This window comes from Diaporthe amygdali, assembly GCF_026229845.1.
Source record: "Diaporthe amygdali strain CAA958 chromosome Unknown NODE_1_length_4327563_cov_65_473760, whole genome shotgun sequence".
Taxonomy (NCBI): Eukaryota; Fungi; Ascomycota; class Sordariomycetes; order Diaporthales; family Diaporthaceae; genus Diaporthe; species Diaporthe amygdali.
The window spans coordinates 3,190,869-3,207,503 of NW_026517021.1; the positions used below are offsets into that span (position 1 = coordinate 3,190,869).

A 16,635-nucleotide genomic window follows, 5' to 3' on the forward strand; every position below is an offset into this window, starting at 1 on the left:
TAAAAAGATCGGGACGGCATTGTACTCACACCCTTCTCAGCCACATTCAAAGTTGGCATCATGCGTATATATCTATAACCGTGCTCCTTGAGACTAGGTAGCAGGGCTTTTGTACTGTAGTAAGGTCATTTCGAACACTAGGTCGACAGCACATTCAAATCGCATTGTCACTCTTCTCCCTTCAGTGGATATCTTTGAATTTGACATTCTCCGCTCGCAACGTGGTATAGAACAGTCCCAACAAGCTGCCTCCTGGAGCGGTATCTTCGCACCAAAATAACGATAACCCTCGCAGTCTCTCGGTACAGAAGCGTATTCCCACCCATGTTGACCATTATGCAACCATGCTGGCCTCGCCTGCAGCACCGCTAAGCACCTCACAGCCCTGAGAAAACATAATCCTCGCCGGCTGATCGTGGCCGTTCTCGATACTGTAATAGTTGCCTGCGCCCATGTTAGTCATTGCTCCATTTCAAAATCCGGGACGCGGTGTGTCCTACCTCTTGGCACAAACCACATGCCCCCCTTCCCAATGCTAAACGTCGTGTCTGCCACTGTGACCTGAACCCGCCCCGAGAACACGAAAAAGGCCATGTGCATTTTCCTGGAGTTTTTGGGCTTCTTTTCCGAGTGTGGCGGAAGGTCGACCACGCCGGCCCCGAAGAATGGCGTGCTCAGCGTCTTTGCGAACTTGAAGGTCGCGTTGCGGATCTCCTTGGTGATGATCGCACCCGCGGAAACGGCCAGCTGCTCCTCGGCCACTTCGATCTGCTCGTCTGGGCCGGGCGGGTTCAGCTCGTGTTCAGGCTGCCAGACGACCACTTCGCCCATGATGGAGTCGGCGTTTTCCTCCCAAGGCTCAAGCTCGTCCTCTTCCGAGTCGTAGTCTCGCCGCTTGGCCTTCCTCCCCGCTGCGGACTTGCCGCCCTTGCGACGAGACCCTGTCTTGTGCTCAGGTTCAGGGTCGTCGTAGCGGACGATCTCCTTGATGCGCGAGAGCTTGAAATGTTGCTTGCCGTCGTCAAATATTTCATCGTCATCCAATTCTACGTGCTCGTTCTTCCAGTACTGAAGCGGTTGGTAAGAAGTGCGCCCGGATCGCGTCGTCAGGCCGCCGGGGGCCTCGCGTCGCGAGATTATTAAGCCTCTTGATTTCGGTAGTGGTGGGCCGCGCGGCACCTCTGCGACAGACGTATCGCCAATACCGGTAGATATCCTCTGCTTCTGAGCTCGCTTTTGCTTTGGTATGGCTGGCTTCTTTGAGTTCGAAGTGTCGTCGTTCCCCGTAGGCTTAACAGCCTTAGGCCGACCGCGTTTCCGTCCATTAGCCTGCTGGGATGATTCCCCGGTCTCGTTTTCAGCAACGTCGGATACCCGTTTTGCCTTTTTCTTTGATGGCTGCCCAGTAGTCTCCTCTTCGGCGTCCTTGTTCTTTGGGGGCCTTCCTCTCTTCTTGCCACTGTGTGGCGGCTCTGTGTCAGCCTCGATGGATTGCACGATTGGTTCCTCCTCGAGTTGCTCTTCGACTGCCTCTTCGGACGCCTCTTCTGGTTCTTGTACGGGGGCCGCTTTCTTTGGTCGACCCTTGCGCTTGGCCGCAGGAGGCGTCGGGGGCGCCTCTTCTTCCTCCTCTTCCTCCTCGGCATCTGCAGGCTCCGTAGCATCATCATCATCCTCAGGTCCCTCTCCGTCAACCCCGGCGTCGTCGTCACCTCCGTCTAGAATCGCCATTGATTCTTCGTCAAGCTGGGGTTCTTCCTCTGATTCATCCTCAGCAGGCGAGACGTGCCCATTCGTAGTTGCAACCGCCTTACTCTTCCCATTGATACCATTGGTTTTCGCGAGGCTTGGCTTGTTCTTGAAATCGAGTTTCCTTTGAGGAGGCTTTGCTGGTCTGGGAGAAGACGATACATCGCTGGGCCGTACGACGGACCCACGGATGGGTGACGATGAGTGGCCAAGGTGGGGATTCCGCCTCGCTGGGGACTGCATGTTGGTTTTGGGCGGTGACCTTGCGCGCGCTGGAGGGAAGCGACTGCCGTTCATGAATGCTGAAGGCGCTGGGCCGGTGGCTAAGGCGAAGGCATCGCGTTAGTCTGTCTCTCTGGAAAAGCTGTACGACTCAGAGGCCCGGTCCCAGGGAGGCTCAGGCTCACTCTCGTCAATATCCATGGGCTCTTCGTCGCTCTCTTCCGCCTCTTCCTCGTCTTCTTCAACACCGTTCTGGCTGTCTTTCTCAGGAGAGGAAAAGATGTCGTCCAGTGGCTGCATGCCATGCTCGTCGCGTGCACCGGTATCCTTGAGGAAGACGCCTGTTTTCCTACAGAGCAGAAGCCGAGTCAGCACTGCGCGACCACATCGGGGTGGCTTTGTATCGTCTTACCGGCCCCTGACACCCAGGTCGTGGAAAGCCTCGCTTTGCGCAATGGAGCGCCGTTGCGCCGACGGACGCGGCGCCATGTCGCGCGATGGTGGACGTTAGGACAGCTAGAGAAATAGAAACAGCGGGCCCGCAGCTCACGCGACAGATTATTTATGACAATAAAAATAGTAGGCAGCCAGGGTGAAAGACAGGCGACAATGGGATGCAAATCAATGCGATGTGTGTCTCTGAGACAATCTGGCGGCAATTTTTGGTGTTTGTTGTCGAGCGCAAAGGGGTGGGGGGTGGTCCTGGGGTTCTATCCTGGAAGCACTGGCTGGAGGGGAGCTGGGGCCACCACCACTAAAGGTACTGTACATGTACCTGATAGCACCTGTGAATTTTGGGTAGGACGCGACCCTGACGCGCATGAGACGCGCATGAACAGCTATTGATTGCGCCCGCGCTTTACCCTTCAGGGATCCAAAGTCAACAAAACAACCGCCTCAGGGCCGTCGTCTAACATCGCCTCGGTTCATACTCAGCCCTCGAACAAAGCAGGACCTCGCCCTGCCCGCCCTCCGCTAAAAAAAAGGAAAAAAAGGGAAGAATGGAAGACACGCAGATGACCGAGGCCGACACGGCCCTCGAGACCCCGGCCTCAGACGTCTTCATCCCGCCCTCGATTCACGACGGCCCGCTCCTCGCCGGCGACAGCTACTCGCACTTCTCGCCCGTGCCGCCCGCCCTCGCGTCCCCGTCCACGGAGCCGGGCGACGGCGTCCCCTGCTGCCTGGGCGTCGACGAGGCCGGCCGCGGGCCCGTCCTGGGCCCCATGGTCTACGGCGTCTTCTACCTGCCGCTCGAGCTGTCCGACCCGCTGCTGCGCGAGGAGCACCACTTCGACGACTCCAAGGTGCTGACGCCGGCCGTGCGCTCCGCCCTGATGGAGGCGCTGTGCACGCCGACGGGCAAGGGCGCCGCCGACGATGACGGCGAAAACAAGCTGTACTCCCGCTGCGGCTGGGCGACGACCGCCCTGTCGGCCCGCGACATCTCCGCCAACATGCTCCGGCCGGCCGCGTACAACCTCAACGCCCAGGCCATGGACGCCACCGTGGCGCTGATCCAGGGCGTCTTCTCGCGCGGCGTCAACGTCAAGGAGATCTACGTCGACACCATCGGCCAGCCCGCCGCATACCAGAAGAAGCTCGAGCGCATCTTCCCGGCCGTCAAGATTACCGTCGCCAAGAAGGCCGACTCTCTCTATCCGTGCGTGTCCGCCGCGAGTGTGTGCGCCAAGGTGACGAGGGACGCCGCCCTGGAGGTCCTGTATAGACGCCATGCTGTCCGTGACGGGAGGCAGGGTGAGGACGCCGGGATGGCGTGGGGCTCGGGCTACCCATCCGACGGCAGGTGTGTCGGCTGGATGAAGTCCAACATGCACCCCTTGTTCGGGTGGGGCCCTGAGTGCAGGTTCAGCTGGGGCACAGCAAAAGACATGATCGAGGCCAAGGGGGCCGGTGTCAAGGTCGAGTGGCCTGTCGAGGACGACGGCGAGACGGCCAGGTTGACCGACTTTTTCATGGCGGGCGAGGGCCGGGATAAGGACGCCGACGAGTTGGGCACATGGTTTGGAACACCTGTTGGGCTGGAAGCATTTTAAATCTATTGACAAGAAATGGAGTAAGGGGCTTTGATTCTGTTAGGCATTAGGAGTTCAGGTGCTCGAGGCTTCTAAGGGGTTATGGAACTACAGGATATCTGGCGCCGGCTTGGGTAGTGATGGGTATAAACCCAAAAGTACATATATAAACAGTCCCGTTATGATCAAATGTCATCTTCGTCCTCATCCTTGTCCCGCCGCTTGCCCTTGGAGTCGAGTGTTTCCAAGCTGATCGAGTCAGTGTCCCTCCGGGCTGGCATGGCCAGTGCCGACCTTGCCGTCTCATTATTTTCCAGAAAATCCCGAAGCTTCTGCTTTCCAATTTCGACGGCCTGGTTGGTAGCAGCATTGCTCATCTGCATCATGGGCCCCAGAAGGTTGAGGTTGTATGCAATATACGTGCCACCCGCGGAGAGGAGCAGCAGTATGAACAAGACTGGGTTGCGCAGCACTGGATAGAGTCAGCAAAACCCCGAAAGTAAAAGGCGACGTAGTACAGCAAGACTTACCCATCCATATCTCGTTCCACCCAAGCACCAGAAGGACGACGTAGAAATACAGAGGTATCTGCGTCATGCCACCGAGAGCACTGCGCTTCGCCTCAACGTAGACACCATCTGCCGTCTTCTTGAAGCGGATTACAAGATCCTGCCTCTTGCTCTCGCTGAGCACCGTCATTTCCTCTTCGAGGCTCTTGCCCTCTTCCTCGTCGACGCCACCGATGGGGGTGAGGTCTTCTTCATCTCCAGGTTCGACCCCGGCAGGCTGGTTGCCGATGAACGCAGGCAGATCGGGTGGTCCATAGGTCGCCGATAATCTGAACCTCGACAATAGCGGGATAAGGACCAGGGTCGACTCGCGTGCACGAGTGTAAATACCCTCGATATCGTCGCTGGGGCGCCAGATCCTTGGGACCCCTGACTCATCATAACGGAATTTGTCCTCAAAGTTCTCACGGAGCTTGAGAAGAATATTGCCTTCCATCACCTCCTCCTCGACCTTTACGCGCAGTGCGACCCAGCTCTTGCGTCGCAGCCTCCAGACCCCAATCTCGACCTCTTCGTCCGTGGCCTCCAAGTTCTTGGCTCGATCCCTGAAACGATCTTGTGCTTCATTAACAATGGAGACGAAGACACTCCAGATGCGGTCCCAAAGATCCTTCTCAGAGGCTGGTTTCTCCCCATCCTCTGGAGCGCCCGAGCCGCCACGTCCAGAACCGATCTTGTTGAACTCCAGCCCCACAGCGTCTCCAAGACGGGATTTGACCCATCGTTCGACACGAGTAGCCAGACGACGCATCTCCTCTTTTCGTAGCCTTGCGCCAACCTCGTCCAGCTCCTTCCCAAACATCAAGTATTGAGGCTTGAAGTTGGTCCATGGAACGCCCTCGATGGCCAGGCTCTGCGCCTCTTTCTTGTAGATGTCCAGGGTCTTCTTTTTTTGCTTTTCGACGATCTCAGCAAATTCATATTGGCCACCAGCCTTCTGGCCGGCCTTGACAGCGTTCGTTACGGCCTCGGTGAAAGCAGCCACGCCGGCCTTGTGTGCCGCCGTGAGCTGGCCATGAAAGAGAGCCTTCAGGCGCGAATCAATCTTCTCCTCGAGCTCAATGTGCTTTCTCTTGTAGACCCCTTTATGGTACCGGCTCGCTTGTATCTCGAACGCCTTGGTAGTCTTCTCACGAGAAGACTTACCGGTGGCTCCCAGGTCTGGCAGTACTGTCGGCTTGCCTGCACGGACTGCCTCTGCCTGCTTCTCTTCGAGAGGCGTGACTGCGGCATCAAAAGAAATCAAAACCTCCCGAGCAATTTCGTCGCAACGGAACTGCGCGAGAAGCTCCTGCTGGGTCGGCAGATCGAGGTCCTTGTTGTTGACGATCTGGTCCCAGATGCCCTCTGCATACACAGGGAAACCGTCGGCAGGAATCCTACGGTGGTATTCGGCTAGGAACACACCGCCCTCGAACTCTTGATCCTTGGTTGAGCGATGTCCTGCCACGAACCTCTTCCCCAGATTATCAACCTCGGCCACGAACTTGTCGGGCTGAAGAATCTTGTGCGGTAGAGCCGCGAATGCGAAGTCGAAGTAATCCTCGATCTTGGATGCCTCGAGCCCCTGGGGCTTGGATAGGGAGGTCCAGATCTTGGTCAGATCCTGAATCAGCGTGTTGCGCAAGTTCGCGAGGGGCGTGGTTCCCAGGTGATCTCGGATGACGAAGAAGAGCAAAGATCTGGGTGTTGACTGCTTGTCTTTCAGGAAAAGCTGCAGGTTGACCTCGAAAACGGTCTTCAGCAGGCCCATATTTGCGCCCTGGTACAGACCGACCTGATGCTCCCAGATGTTGACAATCAGGACCTCACTTGTTGCCAGGGCGAACAGGGCACTCTTTCTCTCGAAATCCTGGTCCTCGCCTCGCTCACGGCCGTCGGTACCCTCGACGTCCATGACCAGGATGTTGTCCGCTAGCTTGACGGAGCCATCGGCCGTGCTTTCTTTCTTGTTCTTAGACATCCATATTCCTTTTGTGGTTTGACGGCGTTCCGTCTCGGACATGACACTGAAGTCGGTGCCAAATAAGTTGTTCAACAAGGTCGACTTTCCGGTGGACTGGGAGCCAAAGACGGAGATAAGGTGATAGTTGAAGCCAGCTTGGGCTACCTGGGTACCGGCGAGGTATTGGTTCAGGTTGGTGCTGCAGCAGAGTCAGATATGCCAGCGGCGAGAGGGATCGATGCTGCAGAGAACAATGGAGGCACGTACTTGTACTGCTTGTCCTCGTCGATGACTTGGACGCCATGGTTGTATTGTTCAGCAGCCGGCGCATCGCCGACAGCGGCGAAGTGGCCGTTCATGATGGGGTTGGTAGCTGGAGGAGGGCGAGGGTTTGAAGCAAGACAGGTTTAGAGACAGGTTCTGGCCATGCTTGTTGGCGGCAGTGGGTGGGAGAAGAGGGTGCCACCGAGGTTGAACAACGAGGCCAGACTCTGAAATTGGACGAGGTGGTTCGCGTATGCAGTGAATGGCATGCTTTCCCCAGCAGCTCGAGTGTCAAGCTGGCCTGTCCTGGGCCGCTACCTAGACTACAAGGGTGGCAGGGGCGGTTCCCCTATCGGATGGCAGCTTGATCCCCGTCGAGTCGCCTGACTCCCTGCACCAGTACGGTTTGTTCACCTGGACACACTGGACTTTGCCACCTGACAGCCGCTGTCAGGAGGACATGATTGAGTATATGACTGGGCTGTAGACTCATCACTGCTTCTTTCTTAGGGGAGTTCTGTTTGGCATGTGCTTATTTCCGTTTGCACGTTTTGCTGCTTGATGCACACGGCATTGAATATTTTGAGTCTAGCTACTGAGGTACACAGTAGCGATCCTGGTTCCAACAAGCCCAGTTCCACTTGCCAACACCCGCAGGCAGCCCCCGTCTGATGATGCTGCAAATGGCATATGTAGCTTTCCTCGCTGTGTTGGCCCGAACTCCGTGTTCTCCAGCAGATGAGCAAACAATCCAACATTCCCACCGAGGCTCCCGAACCTGTCTCCTCTTGCCGGCAAGCCACGGCCCGTCATTCTCTCATGCACTCTGGTCCCTCAGCGTTCCCAGAGCTGCAACCCTGGCGGCCGCCCAGACCCCTGACTTCTCACCGCCTGTACCCACCACCACCATCGAGCACTTTTTCCCACGCCAAACACTGCAACATGATCGTCAATTCTGCCCCGACTTCCACAACACGATTCAATCATCACAGCGCCAGTGGTTTAGCGGTAAAATCCATCGTTGCCATCGATGGGCCCCCGGTTCGACTCCGGGCTGGCGCATAGCTTTTGCACTTTGCACATACAACCCAAGCACATTCGTTTTTTGTCCACAGGCCTCTGAGCACATGGGAATGTGCTGTCCGTTGTCAGCACTCGGCGACTGGGATGGTGTCTTGTGCAGTGGCGAAGACTGAGGGCAGGATAAATTCTTTGAGAAAAGATCAGTGGATATGTTTGTGGTGCACTGTTTCGTAAAGTAGATGCGATGCCGTCTGCCGAAGGAGACAATGCTACTCGTAGCCGTAAAGTTGAGCCCTCCGCCATTTGAGGTTCATCCAGAGTAGGTCGACTCAATGGCATCTCTGCTGGCGTAGTAGCCCGGTCCAGGCATTCCCGGATATGATAATTGTAAAGCCAAACATCGGCTCAGTCTGGGTTGAATTCCTCCGAGGGCGCTGGGTTTTAAGTGTGTAATGAGCATGAGGACCGGTCGAAGCACAACCAAGCTCGGTACTTGCACCCGAGGGCACTTCCTTGAGAACATGATCTCAATTGTAAAGTGTACAAATCAACCACTGTGTTGTGAGTAAAGTCACCTAGCCATACTTCGAGATGAGCTTCTTCATGATTGACATGGCTCCGCCTCTGTACCCGCCACCAAAAATGGCAAAGTGGTTGAGGTGGTGGTATCTGCATCAGCAGTGTTGTCAGCCACAAGCAGAAAGCATATCAGGGAGAAGCGTCACTCACAACTCGTAGAGCGCAACCCGATCTTCCCACTCCTCTTTAGGCTCTGCCTTGGGAACCAACTTCTCGTACTCCTTCCAGAAGCCGCTGAACCCTCCAAACATGCGCATGACCCCGAGCTCGTATTCTGAGTGCCCGTAGACAGATGAAGGATCATAGACAACCTCCTCAGTCCCTCCCTGACCCGCGATGACACCCCGGCTATGGTTTCCACTCCATAGATCGCCGTGGATCACCACTGGCTTGATTTCCTTCACCCTATCGTCCCCAATCAGTCTTGGGACAACCTTTGCAGCGACAGTTTCCACGGCCTTCTCGAATTCACCGTCCTTCCCGTTGGACTTGACGCACTGGCTCCCGATGGTCCGCAGGCGGTTGTCCGCGTAGAACTCTGCCCATGACTCCTTCCATGAGTTGTCCTGCTCTGTGGAACCGCAGCAGGTCGGAACCGGGAACCCGAACATAGGCTTGTCATAGCCCTCCGGTATGGGCGCCTCTGTGGTGTGCAGCTTGGCCAGCTTCTCCGCCAGGGACAGGCCAGAACCCTGGGGGCCAGACCCTCGAAGGTCTAGGAAGTCAGTCGCGAGGAAGAACTTCCCGGGCGAGTCTTGCAGCTCGCCGTTGGCATGGGACTTGGGGCAGAAGTTCGGGACGGCATTGTGAATCGCGTTCAGGGACTCGTGTTCTCCTGCGAACATGACCTTAGCGTCCTTGCCTGTCCCTGTCTTGACGAAGTAGTTCACATCCTTCCCGTCCTTGGTGCCCGAGAGTTTGAATGTTGATGAGAAGCCGGAACCGCCGTGCGATGCTTGCTTTGTGTTGTCGGGGTCGAGGCCGAGGGCGGCGAGGATGGCGGAATCCACGGTTGGCGCCATGCTTCACAGATAAGATGTGGACTTTCTCGGGTGTAATGTATGAAAGGAATTCAGCGATTCGATTATTCTAGGTTTGGCCGCGGAAGGCGTGAGCGCTTTGTAAGATGACAGTGCGATGATCGAACGTGGTCGTTGAGCCAGAGGTCTCAGGTGGTAGAGTAATTGGGTGAGTCGGCGGTGACGTCACCCACCTATGACGATTTCTCGTGGCCCCTTTAAGTAAACAAATGGTCAAAAGAATAGTCCCAAGCAAGATAGAGTCTGCGAATAATTCGAAGTTTGAAGTGGTACTATTGTCCTTAAAGTAGCTGGCATTGCTGGACGAGCGCGGGTAGTGCAACTAGACGTGTAAGTCACCCCTGAGCGGGTTTTGTAGCACGAGGGTCCCCTCCCATACCAAGCTCGGGTGCCTCGACCTGGAAATTGATTTACAAAACACAAGCGTGCAGCGCATGCGTCCTTGACATCAGTTCCAAATATTAGTGCTTCACTGTGTCGACTGAGAGAATTTGCTGAAGCCCAACTGGCTGTGGTACGCCTGTTGGATACCTTATTACCAAGCCTAGCATCTGCCCAAAAGCGGATGACTATCATGCCATCGGTCTGATCATGTCCAAAGCCACACTTGTACGAATATTCAAGTAAATCTTTGAGATAGTGCAATTCCAGATACGTTTTCGCATCGTTTCAGACCTGAGCGTATCGTATCTTCAGAATGCCCTTCCAGTCCCACTCCCAGCATCAGGCAGCCCTCGCTGCGTCCCAATCTCACTCCCAAGGAATTTTTATCCGTGCTTGTTGCATCCGTAGTGTCTATGCAGAGGGGTCCACCGCGCCTTCCGCGACATTGCTGACCTGAGGGGCATCCTGCGCTGCCGTCCGCAGCGGCCGTGCCGAGGCCGTCGACTCGGCGCTCCGCCTCCGGCCCAACGGAAACCCAAATTTCTGCCGCACAGCGCTCTCCGTCCGTTTCCAGACAGGAGACGGGTTGGACGTAGGGCGACCGCAAGTTATCTTCATCTCTGCCGCGGGAGAATCACAAGCCTCCCTTATCTGACTGTGCTCCTCCTTGTCGAAGCATGCTGCACAGGGGCAGACGAGTGGGCTCTGGTAGGAGCTATGGCTCGCGCTTTGCGCAGGGTGGTACGAAGCGCGAATCCCGAGCACCATGGCCAAGGAATCGGTACGTATATATATGCGTGCTGCTGGGGGCGAGAGGTCGCTCTCGGAAAGGACCGGATGAATGTCGGTATTGAGCCGCAGCTCTCAAGAGGTAAGGCGCACGCGAGTGAGTGGGGACTATCACACCAAGATTTCGAGCCTGGAGGCCACAAGTTAAAGGAGTGACAGTATTTGCTTGAGTCAATTCTAGACAATTCTTCTGGTGGAAGTGCCAGTGCTTATATACTTGGGCTCGTAGTTGCCGCCGCGACCTCAGGGGTAGGCTGCTTGGATGCCGAGAAGTCGCGACGCGAGAATACTTGTCGCGCGGTCGTACGAGCTTGTTGATTACCTCGACACTCCCGGCTACGATTCTCCCTGTGTTCTGAATTATGACACAGATGCAGTAGCCCGAGTCGATCACTCCTTGCCTGGATCTTGACGTGACACCACTTGATATTACTCTAGCTGCTGTACTCTAGCCCTCACCCATGCTCTGAGGCAAACGGCGCTGCTATATTCTATGAGCGATCATCAGCAGCGATCTTGTGGTTCCAAAAGCCTCTGAAGTGCTTCTCGTCGCCCTTGTCCGCAATCAGTTTGACTTCAGCAGGAGTCAACTTGAAGCTAGGTAGCTTCGTCAAGAAGCTCTTCAGTCTCTCTTCCTTGGAACTGGTTGTGATGGCCACTACACCTAGGTCCAGGATCCATCTCAGCGCAATGTCTCCTTCCGAAACACCGTACTTCTTTGCTAGCTGTGGGTAGACATCGTCCAAGGGGCCGGGTTTTGCCTTTGTAACGGCCGTTAGCCCAGCATATGCCGAAACAGCTATGGAATTCTTCTGGTGAAAGTCGAGTAAGCTGCCGTGCTGCAGGTAAGGGTGGAATTCGATCTGGTTGATAGCAGGCGGCACTTTGGCGGTTTCGAGCACGATCTCGAGGTGCTTCTGCAAGAAGTTGGAGACTCCAATCGATTTGGCCCGGCCCGAGGCCTTGATAGCCTCCATCTCTGCCCACTTCTCTTGAAGCAGCTTCGGGTTCCCGTCTGCAAAGAAAGGCGAGTGGATCAGGTAGAGATCTACATAATCCAGACCGAGTTTCTGCAAGGAGGTCGTGAAGTCCTGCTCAATGGTCTTGTCGGCGCTGGGCTTGCTGAGCTTAGTGACCACATAGAGCTTTTCTCGGGGCACCCCGGCTTCTTTGATGGCGAGGCCGAGCTCGGCCTCATTGCCGTAGCCGTCTGCACCATCAAGGTGGAAGTAGCCTGACTTGATGGCCGTCACTGTGTCCTGGATAATTTTCTTATCGATGGACTTAAGAGCTTCGCCCGTCTTGAAGTTGGCCGTGCCGAGCCCGTAGGCAATCTATCATATTCGTTTGTCACCACCAAGTCCGAGACAAGGAACCTGGATGGGGCTCACCATCGGAATCTCCTCGCCATCGTTGAGCTTGAGGTGCGGGATATACTCCAGCTGCTTCGGGTCTGCGCCCGTGGCATCTGGCTTAAATGAGGCTCCAGCTGAGTTCATCCTGGAGTACTGGTGAGCTGGCAAGGTCGATCTGGGGCTTAGCGACAAGCACGTGGGACGGAATGCACAAGATGAGGATGTTAGGAGCTGCCGAGAGATGATAGATTTGGATAGTCGACACATGTAGGGATGAAACGGATTTGTATTCGGATCTAGGGATCTGCCGCCAATGACTTGTTCTTATCCTGCGATCGGCACAAGGAGCAGGTTTAAGCTCACATAGCAACCAGGGAGGGCAGCTTAAGCTTCCGTCGGGTTCGATTTACGGTATTAGAGCTACGTACGATTGAACCGCAGCTGAGCAGCCATGATGTCTAACTCAACTGAATTCCCAATGCCGCTCTGCGTTCTCTGCCCCCAAGATCTTGTGCTGATGGCAGTATCGAAATCGCCCATTGACAGAAAGCACTGTTATGCCCTGGAGATGTGCTCCTGCGGGGCAAATGGTGACGCCATCAAAGCTGTACGGCTCGTCAACATTCGGCTCGGAGCTTCCATCCAAGCTCGATTCCTGGTCAACGATAGACTCTGGACGGGGCAGGGGTGGCAGGCACACAAGCTCGGGGTTAGGGCAGTTTCCTTCTTTGACCCTCTCTTACAATGTTACTCATAAAGTCCGTCTCTCATCAACCTTGGGAAACTAAACAGCAGGCCACGAAGATGGCGGCCAGCTAAGTATTTAGTTGATGCGCAGTATGAGCATGAACATGGGGATTGCATAATGGCAGCTGCGTTGTACCTGACACCTCACAATTTCTGGCCTCGCCGCCTCAGGCCCAACCACCCTGCTGCGCCATGGCCTGGGCAAGCAAGCGAGCACTCATCACTCAGGCAGCATTCTCATCGCTTCCTGCAAGAAAACACCAAGTCTCAGCTGGGTCATCTTTATTCCAAGTAAATCGGCAGCATTCGTCACTGTGAATCCTCCTAAAGCCAAGAACTAAAGGATGCCCTGATCGGCGCCCATCTTGCCTCCCGCAAACGAACACACGAGCGAAGCGGAAGCCACGATGGCTTCTCCATGGTCTGGTGGCACCCGCCAGGCCGACAGAACGATCCAAGTTACTGCAAACGCTGCATTGAATGATAGAAAGACCATGTTCAAGTCCGCAGAGGCAGTCAAGGCTCAGGCGAAGCATTCGATAGGATCCAGCAGTGGGAGAGACTATGGAGAAGTAGGGCTCAGCATATATGCCCGCCCATTCGTCCCAGAGATTCTCACGGTCATCAACACTCTTCCTGCCCGCGGGTCAAAGTTCACAGTCCCAAAGAAAGCGATCAATTTCGCAGACTACGTTAGCAGATCCTACGGATCGGTTGCAAGTTTCCTACCCGTCGTACCTCCACCCACCCCAGTTTTCCTCACGGAGGCCAACAGCAGCAGCAGTATTAGCAACGCGAAGGACTACGAGGAGTTCTTCCAATTTCACCTCCATGAGGAAATTCAAGCTCAGCAGACACAAAACGAGGCGTACTCTCTGTACGGCCAGGAAGTGACGATCATGCCCTACTCACCAAATTTCCAGTCTTTTCAAAACCAAGGAGAGACTATCTGCTCGTTACGGGTTGCTGGAATAAGAGAGAATAGCCCCTTGGTTGAAGAAGATGATATTGTGTACCTTCGACAGCTCGTATACGGCCAGGACGGCAACCCACTGCGCATGCGGGAATGGCTAGAGTGGAGGAAGGCGATTGCAGATCAGAGACTTGTGCCAGGTCAGAGCCAAATGTTCAACAAGGACGGCCATGCTCCCGGATGGACAAACATTCTCTTCGCAGCGCGTGTGCTCAGTGTCTCGCGCTCGAATGAGTTGCTCATTCTTCGAGTAAGCGGCCTGCCTGGATTCAACACAGTGCACACAGAGAGGTTCAACGTGCAATTCCCATATCCTGTCGAGAGATATCTTCCGATGCAGTACGCGCTCCCCAATGTACGGCAAGGGCTTTCACGGCTCCAAGAATATCTCCAACACTCGGGCGCGCAAGAGCACGGTAACACAAGCAGGCTCTTCGACCCGCAAACCGAACAATCGGTGCCCTGGATACAGTCAATGCTTTTCCCAACTCTGCGAGACTGTAAGATGCAGGAAAGGCTCCACGCAGGCCAGTTCCGCCCGAAGTTCTTCGATAAAGTGCTCAACTGGGAGCAAAAGAAGGCAGTGGAGGCAGCTTGCGAAGGAAAGTACGGCAAGCTGCCGTATCTGATCTCTGGGCCACCGGGAACGGGAAAGACGAAAACCATCATCGAGATTGCATTGCAGTTGCTAAAGAATACGAGTGAACATGGCCACATCCTCCTGTGTGCACCTTCAGATCCCGCGGCGGATACGCTCGCTCATCGCCTACAGCAGCACCTGAATACCAGCGAGATGTTGCGGCTGAACAGACCTGGTCGCACATTCGCTGAGGTGCATGGAGCCGTGTTGCCATACTTCAATATTGTGAACGACACATTCACACTTCCAGCTCTCCAAGAACTCATGAAGTATCGTGTGATTGTCACGACCTGCCGCGACTCTTCTCTGCTTGCTCGAGCAAGGACAACTAATGCAGACCTTTACACGGTCGAGAATGCCCTACAACGCCTAACTAGGTACGACACCCTCTGGTTTCTTCTTCCCGTGTTACCTAACCACCTTCCTCGTCTTAACAGCGAATTTCGCTTCTGGGATGCAGCTTCACGCGACTTATGATACTAATATTTGTCTTATGTTTTAGCTCTTTCCACCCGCTCGAATCTGCCCCCGAGAACACCAAACTCCATTGGTCTGCTCTCCTCCTTGACGAGGCCGCGCAAGCCACCGAGCCTGAGGCTTTGATACCTTTGACCGTCGTCGCGCCGTCTCTGAATTCTCCCGAGACCCTATCACCGCTTTTTGTCATGGCTGGTGATGAGCATCAACTAGGCCCACGAACGTCACTCCCTTCGTCGCCTCTCAAGACATCTCTTTTCGCCCGGCTTTTCAGGCGTCCGGTTTATGCAGAGCATCCCCTTGCAAGAGGAAAGACATTGACGCAGTCTTTGCTACCAATCCCCTGCCCTGCTTTTGCCAACCTGAAGCGGAATTATCGCTCTCATCCAGCCATTCTCGCAATTCCATCCAGTCTTTTCTATGCTGACGACCTGGAACCAGAAGCTAGCGATATCAACAGACTGGCAGACTGGGATGGGTGGCGTGGCCGGGGTTGGCCGGTGCTATTTCACAACAATGCCTCTCAAGACGAAATCGAGCTTCCAGGGTTGATGGAGGGCACGGGTGGCTGGTTCAATGCCGGAGAGACTGAGCTTGCCTGTCAATACGCCGCGTCACTCGTGGCATCGGGCCTGGTTGAGCAGAGGGAGGTCTGCATCATGTCACCGTTCAAAGCACAAGTTCAACGATTGCGAAAGCGCATGCGGGACCGCCGGCTGTGGGATGTGAACATTGGCCCACTGGAAGCATTCCAAGGGCTGGAACGAGGAGTGGTGATCCTCTGCGTGACAAGGTCGAGAGCAAATTTCCTGGAGCAAGACCAACGCATGGGATTGGGCGTTATTGATGAAGCAAACAAGATGAACGTAGCCCTGACGAGAGCCAAGTTCGGGCTGATTGTCATTGGTGGACGGGAGCTTCTAATTGAAGATCCTAACTGGAAAGCATTTATGCAGTTCTGCGAGCGAAATGGCCTGACTGCCGGAGAGGCAGAGGTCAACGGCCATAACGCCCATGACGACAGCCCACAGCATTTGAGTCGACTGGAGAGAAGGCTTCTTGATAAGGAGAGGAACTCGAATTTGCAGCCTGTGAACGAGGGATGGGGAAAGCAATACGCCTTGGGACCGGATCAGGAGATGTGGACGGAAGGCATGGTTGAGGCACCACCGGAAATTTCTGAGGACGGATATTGAGGCCAATCGCAAAGGCTGCTAGAAGAGAGCTCTCCTTCCAGGACAGCTGTGAGGGAATTGAGCGCACATCTTTAGGATACTGTCTTGATAGTCTTGGGCCAGGTTACAGGAGAGACGGTCTCCCATCGAGAGGTGCTCATCGGTATCGCATGTGTTGGCAACTTGGCACCAAATATTTAATATACTTGTAATAATATAATAATATTCACAAAATGGAGCATGGACTGCAATAGAAAATTGCATATGTACCTCACTGAATACTGTTCGAGGGCCACCAGCCAACTTTGAGACTTATCCTCTTTTGAAGTATTCTTTTTTTTTTTGGTTGTTGTTTTGGGGAGGAGCGAGGGGGGCTTTGTCTGAAGGCGAGAGGGGTGACGAAATGTTGCCGCAACTCCAAATGATTAGCGGATCTGACATCACCATGAACTTGCCCCTTCGCGGAAACTAATGCGCCCCGAGGGTCTCGACACGCTGTGGCGCTGTGGCCACTGCAGAATGACATCTTCCACCTTTGCCAGGCAGAGGAAAAGGCGTTGAGTTGAGATACTTGAATCGCCGGTGCTATTTGTGGTTTTGAAATACACACATACAACAACACCTCGGTACCACCGGAACTATACTCCATTTCGCAGCAGACATTGCGG

At 54.9% G+C, this 16,635-nt stretch overlaps 7 protein-coding genes across 7 annotated transcripts; 2 read left to right on the forward strand and 5 right to left on the reverse strand.

Moving 5' to 3' along the window:
• Positions 1-334: 334 nt before the first annotated feature.
• Positions 335-2,460, reverse strand: J7T55_006527 (cupin domain-containing protein; the record flags this gene model as incomplete). Its single annotated transcript, XM_053145285.1, has 4 exons — positions 335-444; positions 501-2,072; positions 2,157-2,320; positions 2,384-2,460. 4 exons carry the CDS (start codon positions 2,458-2,460, stop codon positions 335-337), a joined length of 1,923 nt encoding a protein of 640 aa, XP_053001291.1.
• A 512-nt stretch (positions 2,461-2,972) lies between these two features.
• On the forward strand, positions 2,973-4,028 carry J7T55_006528 (ribonuclease h2 subunit a; the record flags this gene model as incomplete). Its single annotated transcript, XM_053145296.1, has 1 exon — positions 2,973-4,028. The coding sequence occupies one exon, from the start codon at positions 2,973-2,975 to the stop codon at positions 4,026-4,028; it is 1,056 nt and encodes a 351-aa protein (XP_053001292.1).
• A 164-nt stretch (positions 4,029-4,192) lies between these two features.
• On the reverse strand, positions 4,193-6,880 carry J7T55_006529 (guanylate-binding protein; the record flags this gene model as incomplete). Its single annotated transcript, XM_053145306.1, has 3 exons — positions 4,193-4,479; positions 4,538-6,720; positions 6,789-6,880. The coding sequence occupies 3 exons, from the start codon at positions 6,878-6,880 to the stop codon at positions 4,193-4,195; spliced, it is 2,562 nt and encodes an 853-aa protein (XP_053001293.1).
• Positions 6,881-8,383: 1,503 nt separating this feature from the next.
• On the reverse strand, positions 8,384-9,409 carry J7T55_006530 (phosphotransferase enzyme family protein; the record flags this gene model as incomplete). Its single annotated transcript, XM_053145317.1, has 2 exons — positions 8,384-8,477; positions 8,538-9,409. 2 exons carry the CDS (start codon positions 9,407-9,409, stop codon positions 8,384-8,386), a joined length of 966 nt encoding a protein of 321 aa, XP_053001294.1.
• Positions 9,410-10,222: 813 nt separating this feature from the next.
• J7T55_006531 (uncharacterized protein) lies at positions 10,223-10,579 on the reverse strand (the record flags this gene model as incomplete). The annotated part of the gene is made up of 1 exon (XM_053145328.1): positions 10,223-10,579. One exon carries the CDS (start codon positions 10,577-10,579, stop codon positions 10,223-10,225), a length of 357 nt encoding a protein of 118 aa, XP_053001295.1.
• A 512-nt stretch (positions 10,580-11,091) lies between these two features.
• On the reverse strand, positions 11,092-12,099 carry J7T55_006532 (ldehyde reductase 1; the record flags this gene model as incomplete). Its single annotated transcript, XM_053145340.1, has 2 exons — positions 11,092-11,934; positions 11,992-12,099. The coding sequence occupies 2 exons, from the start codon at positions 12,097-12,099 to the stop codon at positions 11,092-11,094; spliced, it is 951 nt and encodes a 316-aa protein (XP_053001296.1).
• Positions 12,100-13,109: 1,010 nt separating this feature from the next.
• Positions 13,110-15,988, forward strand: J7T55_006533 (uncharacterized protein; the record flags this gene model as incomplete). The annotated part of the gene is made up of 2 exons (XM_053145351.1): positions 13,110-14,692; positions 14,818-15,988. 2 exons carry the CDS (start codon positions 13,110-13,112, stop codon positions 15,986-15,988), a joined length of 2,754 nt encoding a protein of 917 aa, XP_053001297.1.
• Between the last annotated feature and the right edge of the window lie 647 nt (positions 15,989-16,635).